Here is a 16,838-nt window from a genome sequence, read left to right on the forward strand (position 1 = left end):
ATGGAGACTCTTATTCCTTCTTCCTCACGTGGTTTCTGTGCAACAAAAGGGCCAATTTATCCCTATTTCTAGGAGTAAGTCTACACTGCAGTCAAAAGTGTGATTGCAGCCCAGGATGGCATACCTGCACTAGCTTCAATCTAGACACGCTGACTAAACATAGCATTGAACATAGCATAGTACATATCCAGTGTCCCTGGTGTATTTGAACAACCCACACTGCCTGTGGTGCCATGTCTTCACTGCTGTTTTTAGGCATGTCAGCTAGGTTAAAGCTAACACTGGTATGCCAGCCTCTGCAGCCATCACACCTTCAACTGCAGTATAGTCATACCCATGGAGACGGAGATACTAGTCCATGAGATATTTGGATGCACAATTTCACAGCTCCTTCTCGAGCAAGGATGTTGCCTACTCAATACCAGGTGCTCCAGATGATTATTAATAATGCACAAGTTAATGTTGTATAGACTCACAGTTCAATCAGTCAATGACATAGAGCATGATACAAGGCAAAGCTTGTATATATCCACCAAAAAGAAACTGCTCCAGATGCCAATCGATATCTAGGAGAACAAGAGGGAATGGATCAGCAGAAATAAAACTCTCAAACTGCAACCATCATAATTTAGATTCCCAAAATAGAAGATTACATTTTATAAGCAAAGTTTACCTTCTAAAAATAAAATGTGACATATGCCATTGCTGTTTGCAGTGGTGTTGTAGCCATGTTGGTCCCAGGATATGAAAGACACAAGGTGGGTAATATCTTTTATTGGAAACTGAAGAAGAGCTCCATGGAGCTCAAAAGTCTGTCTCTTTCACCAACCACTTGGTCCAATATAAGATATTACCTCACCCACCATATCTCATTCTAAAAATAAAACAGTTGGAAGCACTAGAGTCACACTTGCAGCTGTATCCAGTGTATGTTGTGCATAGATAAAAGCCACAAGAGTCCTCTGTCAAAATTGACCAACCTGATCCAGAGCCAGTCCATAGAATATATTGGCTAGGAATTATAAGTTAACTCTTCATCAGACTGCTGTTAGAAGATGAACTTCATAATTAGCTGTTGTGAATGTTACTCTAGATGGCCTTTTTCAGGGACAGCTATGTATAGTCTGGTAGACACTGCCCAGTCACTGTATGATGTTCTTGGGATAGGGTCAAGATATCAAATTTGGATGCTTATTGGAACTTGTTGAGCATCCACCTTTCCCTCCCCTACAGGCCTATGCAGCTTGACTAAAGGCCATTTCTATTTTTGTTGTGTAGATCCCACCATTGACTTTAAGATGAAATATATATATATATTATGTAAAATGAAATTAAATGCCTGTGAGGTAAACCAGGTGAGGAGAATTGTCTTGAAGGTAAAAGTGACAATCCCTAATATACTTAGAAAAATCATTAGGATGTTTTCTAAATATCTTTATAAATATTTGGTTATTTTTATTTGGGAAAATAGAAAGTGTCTTCACTCCCTGACTGGTGCTGGCATTGCTACAATCTGTTTTGACTACTGAACTGTAGTCATAGCTGAAGGGTGTTCTACAGACACTCAGAAGAATTGAGTCTGACAGCAAAGCCACTCAGCCAAGAAATTTGACTGTCATCTTCATCTCTTTACTTTTGCTCACATGGCTGACCAGTAAATAAATGTCTTTTTCTTATTGACTGATGGTAAGCCTTTATCTGTCAAACTGCACTATACAAATGAGATCGAGCCTATTTACAGATGGAAATAATTTGATTTATTGCTTTTTTCAAATACTCAACTCCTGAATGTTGCTGGTTTGCTACCATAGTATTGCATATTTAAACATGCTCATTGCCAGGTGACATTGCTCATTGCTAAGGTAACACATCTAGGTTCCTTTGTAATCCATCAAACAGTGAGAGTTCATATATCCTGGCCAGTCTTATTCCATTCCTGAAAAAATATGATCCAAAATTATTTTTAGGGAGTGGGGAGTAGGGGGAAACTGTTTTTTAAAAAAGGGTAAGAGATATAAGTTACTGTCTTTAAGGACAGCCATGTTAGAAAGGATTCGCTATTTAAATTGTTAAACTAGACCGTTAGAATCAACTCACCCCATCTCCCTCAGAGTTCATAATACAATTGATGGGGAGCTCTGTGTTGAGAAGGGAGGCCCAATTTCATTATATAAATACAGATATTTAGTATATGTCCCTAGATTGCAATTCTTAATTTGACTATTAAAATGGCTAATCTCTGTTTAGCATAATGGCATTTATAAATTACATCACTTTTTACAAAATACATTGGGGTTGAAGTTAAAATCCCAGCTGGAAGACATATGAGTGAAGATTTGATCAAGAATATTATTTTCAGCTACATCATGCACACACACTGTTTGATAGAGTGAATTTAATAAATAACATGAAGGGATTGTATACAGAGCTGGTTGGAAACTTTACAACAAAACTTCGTTTTGTCAGCAAATGTTGATTCTTTGGAGCAAAATGTTTTATTTAATCTAATGCAGATTTGACAAAACTTTCTCTGAAACACAGGCAAGCTTCTGTTGGAAATCTGCCGGTGTTCCAGGGTCGCAGCAGACAACCTAGGAGCCATCAGAGCCCCAGCTAGAACCAGATCTCTGGAGGCCACTAGGCTTCCTGCTCTGTGGCAGGGATCCTGCCAGAGCCCAGGCTGGAGCCATGGTTTCCTGGGGCTGCTAGGCTCCCTGTTTGAGACAGGGTTCTCAAGGCTTCCAGGGTCACTGTCATAGAGCTGGGAGCCTGGAAGTCTTGGAACCATCTCCCAATGCCCTCAGCTCTGGGGCTGCTCCGCCATCTAGCCTGCCCCAGGTTGGGGACTTTCAGACTCCAGGGCCAACTGGCTCACTGGGCTGCCTGCTTGGAAGTAATGGGGTTGGAGTAGGAAAGAGGCCTAACTTACTGGATGAGTTTATGCTCATCCCCGAGAAAGGGCATAGGTGTTATGGTTTTACACCTCAATCTTGAAGTAATTTGAAAATATCATTGCCACTCTGCTCCAGTTACCTGTCTAGTGTTGTGCTATACAAACTATCCAGGTGTTTACAGCTAAACTCATGTTCATCAGTTATGCCTGAAGTGCAGGTCTGTGGTTTACAACTGTGAATGGATGGATGAGAGGTCAGAGAAGGGAGGTAGCTATAATCATATATCTCTATGTAGAGGCTGGTAATTTCCTGCTGTCTCTCATGCCTCTAGTGCCAAGGATTTAGGCACTCAGGGTGAAGCTGCAACACACAACTGCAGGCCAGCAGTCTTGGAGAGCTCCCTTTGTGGGCTCATCCATTCTCTCCTCACCAAAAGGTGGGCTTGCAAAACTTACAAACTCCCTGAGCCAAAAAAACCACGGTCCAGACCAATGTTCATTGAGGTCAATGGTAGCCTTTCAGTGGATCAGGCCCTTACATTGAGAACGCATGCATATCTAAAATTATCCATTTGTTTTCACCTTTAGACATAAGGAAGCATTCTACTTAGTGTTCTCAGCATGCAGTATTATAATAGTTGCATTTGTGGCTTAAATCAAAATATCCCAACAAACACCTGGGGCAAAACCTTGATCGATCGGTCTTTCAGCCCTCATATAGATTGCGCTGATCACAACACACCGCAAAACATCAAAGGAAAAAAAATCCCACTCTTACTGATATCAGACCAATGGATTAGATAACTATTGGTATCAGAGCAATATCCCTGTCTTTCTCTTAGTTTATAAAGTAACATTCAATTTCAAACTGTTCATTATTGTGAGTTTTTAAAGGTAGACTATCAATTATGATTGACTGTAATCAATTTAAAAAAAATAGTTAAAAGCAATTGCAGGTATTATACTTGCCCCTGCTAATTTTTATGGTTTTATAGTTACATTTTCCTATTTTTAAAAGAAACATTTAATTTTCTCTAATATTTCAACCGTAGTAATTTTAGATGTTAATTAAAACAGCAAGTAAAAAAAATTCAGACAGAAGTGGTGTGTGTGTTTTTTGGTGGTTTTTTATTATTATTATTTTATTATTAAAGTTAACTGTGTTCCCTTTAATTATTACTTTCTTGAAGGCTGGCCTTTCTACATATTACTCACATTATACTTTCCACATGTGTCAGATTCTACAATAAAGATAATCCTGTTTCACATTTATGAACCATTTATGACCTCCTTCAGAAAACATTTTTCTTGCTTAAATTGTCAATAACATCTTAAAATGCTTATGAACCAAGTTAAGAACTTCGCATTAATGACACATTGTCTCATTCAAGAGTTAATTATAATTTCGCTATTAAGCCACAGTGATAAAAAGGTGGAAATAAAACATCTTTAGTACAGAATTGTTCTATGATTACGGACTGAATAGAATTTGCTGGCAAAAAATATTGTATGCTGTTGCTTTGGGCTTTTCTCATGCTTGCAAATGGACTACAGGTAAAAGTAAAACTAACAGCATTTCAAATGTGAAAAGCAAAAACACAATGCTGTTAGACAAAGAATTGAGACATTTGAACATTGACCTTTACCCATGTGTCCAGGATTTCAAGGCACTCAGTCACAGAAAGCCTTAAGCAAGGTGGCCATATTCACTTTTAAACACATCTGTGGCTTAGCAGGGGTAAATTCTGTAGATCTAGACCTATTGCTGAGTATGCTCTGCAATTCTTGAAACCTTCACCCTAAACTATTTCCAGCATTCTGGATAGGTGTAAGCCATATATGTGGTGTTTTAGGAGGAGAGGTGGTCTTAGCTCATTTTGATAAGCAATTTATTTAGGCATTTCCCCACTTTAAAATCTTTAATTCTTTCTGAAAAGTATTAGTTCTTCGCAATCCCCCAATCACATCACGTAGGAGTTTAGACTGGGATTTTGGAAGAATTTGAAGGGCATTAGGCACCCAACTCCCATTGCACTTCATTGGGATTAATTCTTTTAGGCGCCTTAGAAAAAGTTGTACACAGTATTCCTATATGCATCTGGTGCCCAGTTGACTTTTCTCATAGAGTGAGAGGTTTCACTTAAATAAGGTTTGGTAAACTGGGAAGATTGGGACCCAGAGCACGAGTATTTGATCCGTGCTTGAGCTGACAAGGCACTTAGGAGAAGGACTTTTGTTTTCCCATCAGTTAAACTCTCTATAATCAGCTCCAGTGTAAGAAAACATGGTTGGTTTGGTTTTTTTCATTTTGGTTTGTTTTTTTTCTCTCTACCTGTCTTTTTCAGAAAATGAAGCAAATAGTTGGTCTGTTTTCTCTGAAGTTCTTTAAATATCCACCAATAATTTATCATTTAATTGAGGTCCTACAGGAAAAATACGATGATTTGATTAAATAAGCTTTGAAGTCAAGGGACTATCCTGAGAGATTTTACTTCACCACTACTGAAAATAAAGATTTGTAGCTGCTTATAAACATATGATTAATAGTAATTAACAGCAAGTGTCTGACATGGGGAGCACAACCAGTGTTCAGTCATTCTCAAGACAGGTGAATAATGAGGAAGAAATCATGAAAACGTTTGGATGTCAAAGGCAAATATAGGGAGACACAGCACAGCTCAGGAAGACAAATCGTTAAGAGGGCTTCTCAAGAAATTCTAGTCTTTATAAAAATAGGCTAATTCTTGGATTTTGAGGTATAGCTTGACTTGATGCATGTATACTTTCATAGAGTTTAAGACTGAAAGGCACCCCATCAGATTATCTCATTTGACTTCATGTATATCACAGGCTGTTTGAGTTTATTGATATTGCCCTAGAATATGCCCAAAGACTTTAGTTAGAGTGAAAGAAGAATCTATATTCAACTCTTAGTATTTTCTCTTTGGAAAAAATAAGTACATAGACATCTCACACCATGCTTTGGGTTGTTTTGGTGCTACTGTGCTGTCAGTTTAAGTATCACAGCTCACAAATGATTTTGTAGCATCCTGAGGGAATTGTAAAATTCCAGATGTCATCTTGGAATCGCCGCTTCTATTATTCCTTTGCTGATTGCTTTATAGCTTTGTTTTCCAATGCATAAACATAACTAAAATATTTAAATATTCTTTTGTAATATTAAACAAAGCTGTAAAAGTCTGAACTGGCCCCGGGCATTCTTCTCCAAGAGTGCCTGGCTGTAAACTGCTGTTGCACAGTCTTGGGGCTCCTGTGGGGCAATGCTTTTAAAATGTCAATAGACAGCATTTCAGTGTTGCCTCTTATTTGATTTTTTCCCCTCCCCTGTTATGCAATGGTTAGGTTGGTTAGGTACTTAATATATTGCCAAAAAACAAGATGGGACAATCATCTGAAAACTGCTCATTTCTTCAATTCATAACATTAAATTAGAGGATACAGTAGTTTACATCCTGGTTTTTTTAAGTGATTCTATCAAGTTAAAAATCATATTACAAATGCTCTGCTTGTACTCGTAAAGCACTGAACTTCAACAATGAACATTTTAAGAAAAAGCTGAAGCAGAGCTGTGTGTGGCTCGAAAGCTTCTTTCTCTCACCAACAGAAGTTGGTCCAATAAAAGATATTCCCTCACCCACCTTGTCTCATTTTAAGAAGGTCATTTAACTTTCACCATTTTGTTTGTTTACTAGCAATTCCTTCAGATCTGTCAAAAAGCTTTTACTTTTTTTCTTTTGTGGTTTCTGGCGTGAACTAGAATGATGCTTGGGTTGCAGATGTGCCAGTGCTGTGTTTGAATCTGGAGTGAAGGGGGTTCGATTTTTTTTCCAGAATTTAATGGGAACTTTGGGTACACCTAAGACATGACTCATTTATGTCATTGTATGATACCTGATACCATATACTGATGTCTGTGAGCAGATCTAGCCATTTGTTTGGCTGTTTTGTCTAAGCATATGCCTTTTAGTGGGACTGCTCTCCCCACATCGATTAGTTAGGGGGAGAAGGTTGAATAGATGTTCAGGGGATGTGACACAGTGCCTGGAGGAGAGGGATGGGGAAGATGCAAGAGCCTGTGCTTGGCAAGACTGGGACTTGACCCAGTCTCTTTGGGTTCTCCATCTTCATATTGGCTGGGGGAATGGGCTGGTCTGTTGGCTCTCACATGCTCTCTCCTGCCCCCCTTAAACGCTCTCCCAGGATTTTCAAAAGCCTCTAACTTCTATTAGCTACCTTACTTGTCCTATAGGAGCTGTGGCTTTAGGATTCTGTGGGTCTGACCAAATGCCTGTTTTTGGATCAGGAAGGATTTTTTACTTTTGGGCCAAATTGGCAGAGGTCTGGTAGGGTTTTTTACCTTTCTCACAGCGTCATGGAGGCACAGTTGGATTTAAAGCGGTAGGATTTGATATTTAGAAGTATGACTGGACAGGGAAAAGAAGGCACAATCCATTCCATATAATTCCTTTTTGTCCTGTAGTAAGAAATTGACATTTAAAAACAACAAAGACAACTGGCAGTATACAGCTCTTCCTTCCGTTGCTTAAACACTCCAGCAGTGTTGAGCCATCACATCAGAGTGAACACAAAAAGACAAAAAATTATCCCCGATCATGAGACCATGAATAAATGATGGCACAACAATATCTTCATTATTCACCTAATGGACAATCTCAAAATGGTCTGCTGTAGTGAGAATAAAACTCACATTTATGTTTGTTGTTTATCAATTTGTCTTTCAGTTGACTTCAGGCCTCAAGCCAGCATGGACACTGTCCATCACATGTTACTCTTTGGATGTAACATACCTTCTTCTACTGAGAATTACTGGTAAGAGTTACAGGCTCATATCGATTGTTTTACTTTAACATGTCACTAATGCTGACTTATCTTCATGCACACATTTTATAAGGCTCTTACAGATTTTAATTGAGGAAAAAAGAAGGGAAGGGAGAAGAAACACATTCAGTTCTTGTTCCTTCCAAACCTTATTTTTGAATGTTGTTTTTGTTAAACGTTAGATACAAATATCAGTCTTACATATTTGGATAGTAGCAATACTATGAAAGTGTCACATTCTGAGTGAATATTTTTGTCATTGTGAGGGTAGTGTGAACTTCACAGATTACATCAATGCTCTGTTCTTTTTGTGAAATATAGAAGACACTAAAGGCTCAGGTAACGTTTGTGAAGTGAAACTAGAAATTAAAATGACAGCTCTTGAAAGAAAGTACTTGGGGAAATATAAGTGAAACATAACCTCTAAAACCTATTTTTAAATTGAAATACACATTTATTTAGATAACTAATGGATGTTTATGTTTGTGATCTATTTTACTAATGTATTGGCAAAGGTACTTGCATTGATTTTTAAAATTAATTCTCTGTAATCAGAGTATGGTCTCTCTTCCCTTCCCCCCTCTTTTGGTCCCAGGAAGTTTGCAAGACTTACCCATCTGCAGCAGTAGCTTTTAAAGAAGAACACAGTTAAAATTTTTCCCTACACCAGATTTTGAGTTGCCCCTTGTTGTACTGCTATCTGATGTGTTCAAGTTACTGAGAACTCCTTAATTTGAAGCACTTAAACTCAGTACTGAGACATGGAGGCCCAGATTTTTAAAAATGGGAGCCTAAAGTTTAGGCTCCTAAGGCCATATTTAGGCAGCTAACTAAGTGGTCTAACTTTTAAAAATACTGATCATCCAGAAGCTCCCTTTGAACTATAGCAAATAGTTATTTGACTATGGGAGTAAGAGCAGCAGGATTTGGCCCTTAATCTGGAAGGTTCCCAATGCTGGTAGTTTTATGGTGAGGATGTGAAAAATTGGTTTTGTTTGTTTCAAAAATTTCATGTTAATCCTAAGCTTAAATCCAACTGTTGCTCCTTTAAACAAAAACTTCAAATAGAAATGAGATGATGTACAGTGGAGGAAGAAAGGGCTCCACCTCCTGAAAGCAAAGAAATCCAAAGGAAAGAAAATTCTTCCATTTAAAATTAATGGATGCAATTCTCTTATATATTATCAAAATTTAGTTTAGATTTTACTTTGTTTTATTTTTTCGTTTTAAACAAAGTGCCAGTTATGTCCTCACAGTGAACATACAACAAATAATTATAAAATAATTCATGTATCTATTAAATTTTTATTAAATGGTTATATACAAATGCTAACAAATTTCCTCAACCACAAGAAAAAAATCAGATCCTTTTTCAAGCTATACTTGGAAAATGCCCAAGTAAATAGGACACGTTGCAAAGACTATGTGCTCTTAGGCTTAAGGGTTGAGGAGGTAAGCAAATTCCCAAGCTGAGAACATTTTCAGACAAATTGTTTTCTCTCACATTTATCAACCAGTTCTGTTGGTAACCACGATGAATGCTGCAATCTTGTCTTAAAATATAAAGCTATGCTTTTCTTTTATGCTCAGGTAAAGCGATTAATTTGAAAGTACAGCGTTTCCATTGATTCCTCCTCCCAGCCCCAGTAAACACTTTTCTTTGTCCTTGGTAACTGCCCCTTCTGTCATTTATTAAAATATATTTACAGATATTAAGTTGACATGAAAAAGATACACAGCATGAAAGAGTTCCTAGGATGTTGCCTTTTCAAATTAGTTTGTGCCTGCCCATACTACAGCCTTTTATGTCTTGTTTAAAACAAGCAGATTGGATTAATAATGTATGTAGTTGTTTGATGTATATACATGGAAATCTCATACATTTGCATGAACTTGTTAGTGCCTGAAGCTTTTAATATACTGTGGTGTGGTCCCTGTTTAGATTGGCTTTGTGCTCAGTTCAAAATAATAGATTGTGAGGAAGTGATTTTTCTATTTGTATTTGAACTATGGATATTATGATTGTACAAGAAAATCTGCTGTAGCTCTTATTCAGTTAGTAGCATTTGTATACCTTTTCCTAAACTTTTGTCCACCAGAGAAAAATATGGTAGTGCCTGAGAACCTACGCAAAAGTAGTCTTCGGCCCCTCTCTCCCATCACAAAGTCTGCCCTGCCAACTGACAGTCCTGGCTGACCCCCAGTATCCACTTCCTCTGCTCCTGCTCTTGCACTGTGGAGTCTCTCTCTGGTGGAAATCCCATGGCCCAGCCAGCTTCCTTCAGTACAAATTTGTTCTCTCCTCTTTTAGTTCTGCCATCTTCTTAGCTAAACAACTCTACCTCTCCAATTTAATTGAATCCCATATCCTCAATCCCAGCTCCCTTTTTGGCTACTTTGGCTGACACTCACTCCAAATTCTCCTCTCCTTCTGCCTCCACTTCATTTCTCTCCCCATACAGGAACTCACTGATTTGTTTCAAAGAGAAAATTGACTTAATATGACAGATCTTCCCCCACCCTTCAGCTTCCCTTCCCACATTTCTGTGCCTGAGATAGGGGAGAAGGAGGAGAGATTTTCATCTGCTCTCCTCCTGTAATCCCTTTGCTTGGCCCAGTAATCCCATTCTGGACCCTGGTCTCCCTTGTGCCTGCTCTTATCCCCCTACTGTTCTCCTTAAGCTCTTCCTCTCCTGTGCCTCTTTTTCCTCACAATACAAACATGTTTTAGTTTCCCCAACCTTAAAACAAAACAAATCATCTTTGACCCCACTAGCCTCTTCAGCTACCACCCAGCTGAAAGGTCTACCTTTCAACTCTAAGATCATTGAACGCACTGTTTACAATTGATGTCTGGAGTCCCTCTCCTCCATTTCCACCCTAGACCCTCTCCAATCCAACTTCTGCTCCTTGTACTCCACTGAAGCACCCTCACCAAAGTCTCCAATGACCTCTTTGTGGCTAAAGCTCAGAACCAATATCCTCATCCTGTTTGACCTGTCAGCAACCTTGGACACCACCAACTATGCTCCTTTTGAAATCTTGTCCTTCATTGGCTTGTTTGACTGTCCTTTCCTGGTTCTCCTCTTACTCGCTAATCATTCTTTCAGTGTGTCCTTCAGAAGACCCTCCCCATCTCCCCTCCAGCTTCCTGTGGTGAGCGCACAGGGCTCTTTCCTTAGTCCCTTTCTTCTGCCTCTGCATCCTCTCTCTGGGTAATCTCACCTGAAAACACAAATTCAGCTACCATCTCTATGAGGATGACTCAAAAATCTATCTCTCTGCTGCTGAACTGTCTCCTTCTATCCAAACTAAAATCTCAGCTTATATTTCTGACATCTCCCATCTGGCCCATGATGCCAGCCTCCGTTACCACTTATTACATTTTGTGTTTTCTCCCATGCTGCTCCTCACTCTTCAGAAGAAGTTTCTGTAAAACTAATGTATTATCTTCCTTCAAATCTCTCTTTAAAACAATCCTTTTCCATGATACCTACAGAAAACTTGAAAACAGTTAGGCAGCTGGTGTGCTGAGGTCCACAGTTTACCACGTTAACCAATATAGTCTATTTTTTTTTAATTCCGCTGTCATTCAGGCTGTATTTATGTATTGTTTCATCTTATACTTAGATTGTAAACTTGTTGGGACAGGAACCATATTTTAGTTCTGTGTCTGAACAGCCCTTAGCTCAATAGGAACCTGGTCCATGACTGGGGCACCTAGGTGCTATGGTAATACTACTACAAACAACAATACTTTTCTCACCAACTCCTCTGGATAACTAAGGAACATGGGTGGTGATGGGCTCTGGAGCAGTATTGTACAATTCTCAGCCAAATAGTTTGGGATGTGAAGAAGGTTTAGGAAGAATGAAATGATGGCAAGAGGACATAATTAGAAATTATAATTATAATATGTAACGATTATCTTAACAACAATTACTTTCAGTATCAAAAAGTAGAAGAAGATATACCTGTGTCTTTTCTCTGCTTCACGACATCCTGAACATACAAATCGGAGCATAGTCTACTCCACAAGGATTCATAGACTTTAATGCCAGAGAGGACCATTATGATCACCTGTCAAGTCTGACCGCCTTCATAAAACAGGGCATAGAATTTTACCCAGTAATTGCTGCATCACACCTATAACTTCTGTTTGAGCTAGAGCATGTTTTTTTAGAAAGGTATAATTACAGTAGATTCAACTCTTCCAATCTGAGATTATTCTGTTCTCTGTGACAGACACAGATAGTCAAAACAAATGAAATTTATTCTCTTGATTTATTGTAATATTTTTCTAAACTAGTAAGCAGTAGAAATCCCAGAAATAACAGCATCAGTAGCCCCAATAACGATTGGAAGGACAATGATATATGTTAGGTTATTACTGCTTGACAAAAATAGAACTATTTACATTATAAGTTGCTATTTCTGGGTGCAATGTGGCCATCCTTGAGTGCAACATACTGGAATAAAGCTGGTTAGTTCATGTTACCTATAGGATTGTGTGAATTCAGATGATCGTTTCTATCAATTGTCAGGTCTTTTTTAAAGGTGCTTTTTGGGGGGAGCATGCTCAAATATAAATAGTCCAACAGAAATGTATAACAATATAAATAATCAAAACAGAAATATATAAAAATTCTGGGTTTCAGATTTGTGTATATGAACGTCACCACCAGTGGAAATTGGATAGCATTACAGGACACTTCATATAAACATTAGCAGGTTACTTTATTCTTGTAGAGAAAATGAAAGTTCCCCCTACTGAATTGTTTGAAACAAGTGCATCTAATATATCTGGGGGAAAATCAGTTGGGTATAATAAAGAGAAAAATCTGAGAATTTCCCCCAAAAACTGTGCAAGTATTCATTGGATTTAACAAAAATTTATGGCATTCTTGTTGGAATTTCATATTTGTTTTCTCTGGTTTGCTTAATAGTATGCTTATGTTTATATTTTAATATCCAGATACTATTGCAAGTCACAAGTAGAGTAATTCAGAAATCTTTAAACAGTAGGATTATTAAATAGATCATTCTTTTCAGCTGCCTTCCGGACCTTTATCAGCCTGTGCATTCCAGTGATCGTCCCCTATGCAGAGCTGGAAGGATTAATCCAGAGTTTAGAATGAGTAGATAAAAGCTTAAGACCTACTTATCAAAATAAAAGATGGCTGCTCCTGTTTAAAAAAATTGAAAGAGCAGGATGTTGAGGAGACTTCCAATTTTGTAAACTTGGTAAGATTTGAAAGCTAGCCGTTTGAACTTTACGTGCTACAACATTTTGTAAAGATTAGATTTTTTCTCCAGTTCTCTCTTTGGATGTTTCCAGGATAACCTTTGAACTTAAATGTACTTTAACAAAATACAAGAAGAGGCTGTTTAACATGCTATCTCTCCGTGTTAGGATAATTCAGAGTGACAATCTGGCACTATTCAGTGACTGGCCCAGTTGAAGGCACTTACGCTATAGAATGGTTCCCTTACGAGTTGGAGGTTAAGAGGTTGTCAAAGAGGATATCAAAGGTTCAGGAACTCAAGACAATTAAAGTTGCAGACATTCATTCTCATCAATATGGTATGAATATTAATAAGTCAAAAGGGGGCTTTGAAACACATTTTAAATTTTGATTGGGACATTAATATTTGAAAAGGGCAATCTAAATGAGAATCCTATGAGGACTAATCTGAAATAATAACCTAGCTGCTAGGAATGAGAGCACTGGAAAGCAGCTTTGCTGTAAATTGCTGAAAATAACACAATTCATTGCTGCTTGGTCCTGAATTCCATCATGTTTTTGGCTTTTCCTGTTTTGTAACAATTTATTTTTTGATTTTCAATTTTCCATTATTAATTCACACTGTGTAAGTTCATATCAGATCAGACATAGCATATGCTCGGATAAGACTGTTCACCATCTTGTCATTTGTATAGTTTCAGTTTTGTTCCATTTATAGAACCAAGCCCATATGCAGTCTGCACCAAAAGTTCAATATATATATATGTATCTGTACGCTTTAGAAGATCAGAAAACCTGGAGTTCTTGAAATACAAATCTTGCTTTTCTGTCAGTGTGTTGAACACTCTATTTGTTTTTTCTCGGCTATTACGATTTTTTTCTTTTTTTTAAGAAAACAGTCTCTGGTCATTTTCTAGCTGCTTGAATAGTTTAGCATAGTTGGCAACAGTTCTTGCAGGTTTGTTCCCAAATTCATGGTCTGTATATTTTATTCATGGTCTACATATTTTATTTTCTTCCATTATTAGGAAGTCAACTAATGTGTGGTTGCACATGTGCACCAAAGCAAATTCAGTGGCCAAAACACTATATTAATGCAGTGTTAAGGTTGTTTGGTGGAATGTCATTCCTTGGCAGAACATTCAGTTGACCAAAACATGTAACTTATGAAAACCAGGAAATGCAGAGTTAAGGTTTCCCATGTTTTAGACCCCAAATTTGGATCACTAATGTGCCCCAGAAGGTTTACCAAATGTCATAGAAATCTGAGTAACCATTTGGATTTTAGAGCACTTACAAGAGTCAAGTTTAAAGCATGTAAAATGGCAGGAATGGAAAACTCCTAGACATTTTTTCTGTATTGGCACATGTGCAGTGTAAAATATGTACATTTTCTTAAATACTGTTCTCAGTTTGGGTCCCTCAAAATTTAATTGATGTAATGCCTACCTTGGGTAAAACTCAACAGATTGAAGCCATTTCAACCCATATCACATCTATAGTTTGATATAAAGCTCTAGGAAGAAAAAACCTACCTAGACATTTCCTTAAATGGCTGTTTGGGGGAAGCTTGTGTCTCCACTCCCCCTGGCTTACCAGACTCCAAATTTGGGTAATTAACCCTACCCTGCACCCTCCCTAGGCACACCAAATTTTAAAGAAATCTAAGCATGTTGATTTTCGGGGACTTAGGCCCACCATTAAACATATATAATAATGCAACCTTAACTATTGTGGCACTCCAATGCCACTATAATGATAGAAGCTTATCTACATATTGATATGTAGGACTTATGAAAATATAGGGTACAAAGAACTCAAATAATTCATTTATTTCAACAAGAAATGTGTAGTCAATAATCTGAGTAATCAAGTTACTGAGGGCTTGTCTACATGCCATTGGCAAAGCACACTAGAGGGATGTGACTTGTAAAGTGTTCTAGCAGCCCTGTGTAGACTTGTAGGACTATTTTAATGCAAACTAGGTACCTTTTAGAACATGACACCAGGATCTACGCATAACAGCTACAGAACTTTACAGATCACATCTGTCTGGCACACATTGCTGAGCTATGTAGATAAGCACTTATTTTAATGATGCATTGAAGTGGTTTTTTTGTGACAAAATAGCATTTAATCGACTCTCCAGTTGTCCTAAGCTCACCTGCACAAAAATCTCCACTGACTTTTTTTTTTGTTGTCAAAAAAACTTACATCTGCATGGAAGATTTGGGTATCACTTTATCAACTTTCGTGTAATGAAAATAGCCTGTTCTTTGTTGATTATCTATCACAAACACAGATTTCTGAATGTTTGAAAACTGAAAAGCTCTATATGGGTGGTCTGTCCATGCAATAAATAATAGTGTTCCAGGGCATAAATGCCTGACCCTGCTTAAAGGGGATGTGGCTAGTCAGATTTCCTGAATTTTCCCCAAGATGGGTACAATATGCTGTTAACCTGATGTATGTGGTTGCAAGCCAGTTGCATAATTTTTTTCAAATGGTAGTCAGAAAAAGTATTTCTATAATTGTTAGGACAGAAATTAAGTGTTTTATATTGTTGTACTTAAGTGAAAGCACTGAATTTCTTTCTTAGGCACTAATTTTACAAAGCTGTCTGTTTTTGAAGAAGTGATGATGGGTTACAAAAATATTTTGGGGTGTTTTTGATACAATTCAGAGTAACTTTTTTCCCAGCAAGAATCTAATTCTAACTTCTAGAGGGAGTACGGAATAAGCTCTTTGTAGGACTTTTAGCCCAAAAAGACAATTAAAAGCTATTCCAGCAAAAGGAAGCAGTGTTCAATCCAGTTAATTCCCTGGCACTAAAGAGTGATTTCTTTAGGTGTCCAGAAAAGATCTCCAGCCAGGAATATAATACCGAAGTGTAAGAGAGAAAGAGAGATCACAAAATTGTCTTGTTGGACAAAGGATAATATATTCGATTTGCAAAAAGCTAAGGATTATACCCAATTCTAGAAGAGACTGCAGATTACCTGCCCTCTAAATGGCAAAAATGCATTGTAATCTTAGCTTTGTAGGACCTACAGCTTTCTGGTAGGATCTGAAGTAACTTAATATCAGAAAATTGATAAGAAAGACAAAAAAGGAGAAAATATAACACTATTTTGGAGAGGAATAGACTTTTTAAAGCTAAATTGAGAATTTTAACAGAGGGATAATATTGTTAAGATTGTAGAGAGCCTGAACAATTTACATATTATTTTTAATGATGATCTTTACAGTGTAGAAGCCTCATTATCATCCTGACTGGATTATGATTGTAAAATTGCAATGAAGCTACTTACGTGGGCAGGTGCTGCTTCCGGATACTCAGGTAGCAGTGTTTGACAGGCTCGTGTTTTATCATTTATATATGTATAGTAAAGAAAGTTGTATCTTACTGTTTTGGGTGTGGACCTTGCTTTGGTTATCCCTGTTTTGGTTGGATCAGTTAGTATTCTCAGTATGGGCTACAGGTACAAATCCTCTAGTTAGTGTTAAAATTGGTGTCGTTTTGTGATGTGTCACTTGACAAGAACGTTACACTTCTTGTGATTATTATAATTTAATTTTTTTGCACACTCAAGAAATGTGCTAGAAATCTCTCACAAATGAGTAAAATACTGCCACTGTCCTAGAGAGCATAATCTTGACACGATGAAGTGAGGGTTATAAATAGATAGGTTGAGGGGAAAGGCAGTAAGATCATGCTGTTCTTTGATTGCATTGCTATTTTTCTTATCTGTTGCTTTCTATCCAACCCATGTTGTAGGCAAACTTCTCTCTGCAACCTGCACTTGTTGCTAGTGGATTTCTGGGGTAAACTCTGATTT

General features: G+C 37.6%; 1 protein-coding gene across 12 annotated transcripts in view; it reads left to right on the top strand.

Moving 5' to 3' along the window:
* Positions 1-16,838, top strand: part of PAM (peptidylglycine alpha-amidating monooxygenase) — a 209,872-nt gene that overhangs the window by 100,815 nt on the left and 92,219 nt on the right. For all 12 annotated transcript variants that reach the window (XR_005600194.1, XM_039543593.1, XM_039543598.1 and 9 more), the window contains one exon: positions 7,657-7,744. Coding sequence is in view for 11 of the 12 variants with exons in the window: in XM_039543593.1 (XP_039399527.1) it covers positions 7,657-7,744 (88 nt within the window). In the remaining variant the exon portion in view is untranslated. The remainder of the gene's footprint in view (positions 1-7,656; positions 7,745-16,838) is intronic.

The sequence above is a fragment of the Mauremys reevesii genome, linkage group 6 (genome assembly GCF_016161935.1).
Source record: "Mauremys reevesii isolate NIE-2019 linkage group 6, ASM1616193v1, whole genome shotgun sequence".
NCBI classification, from domain to species: domain Eukaryota; kingdom Metazoa; phylum Chordata; order Testudines; family Geoemydidae; genus Mauremys; species Mauremys reevesii.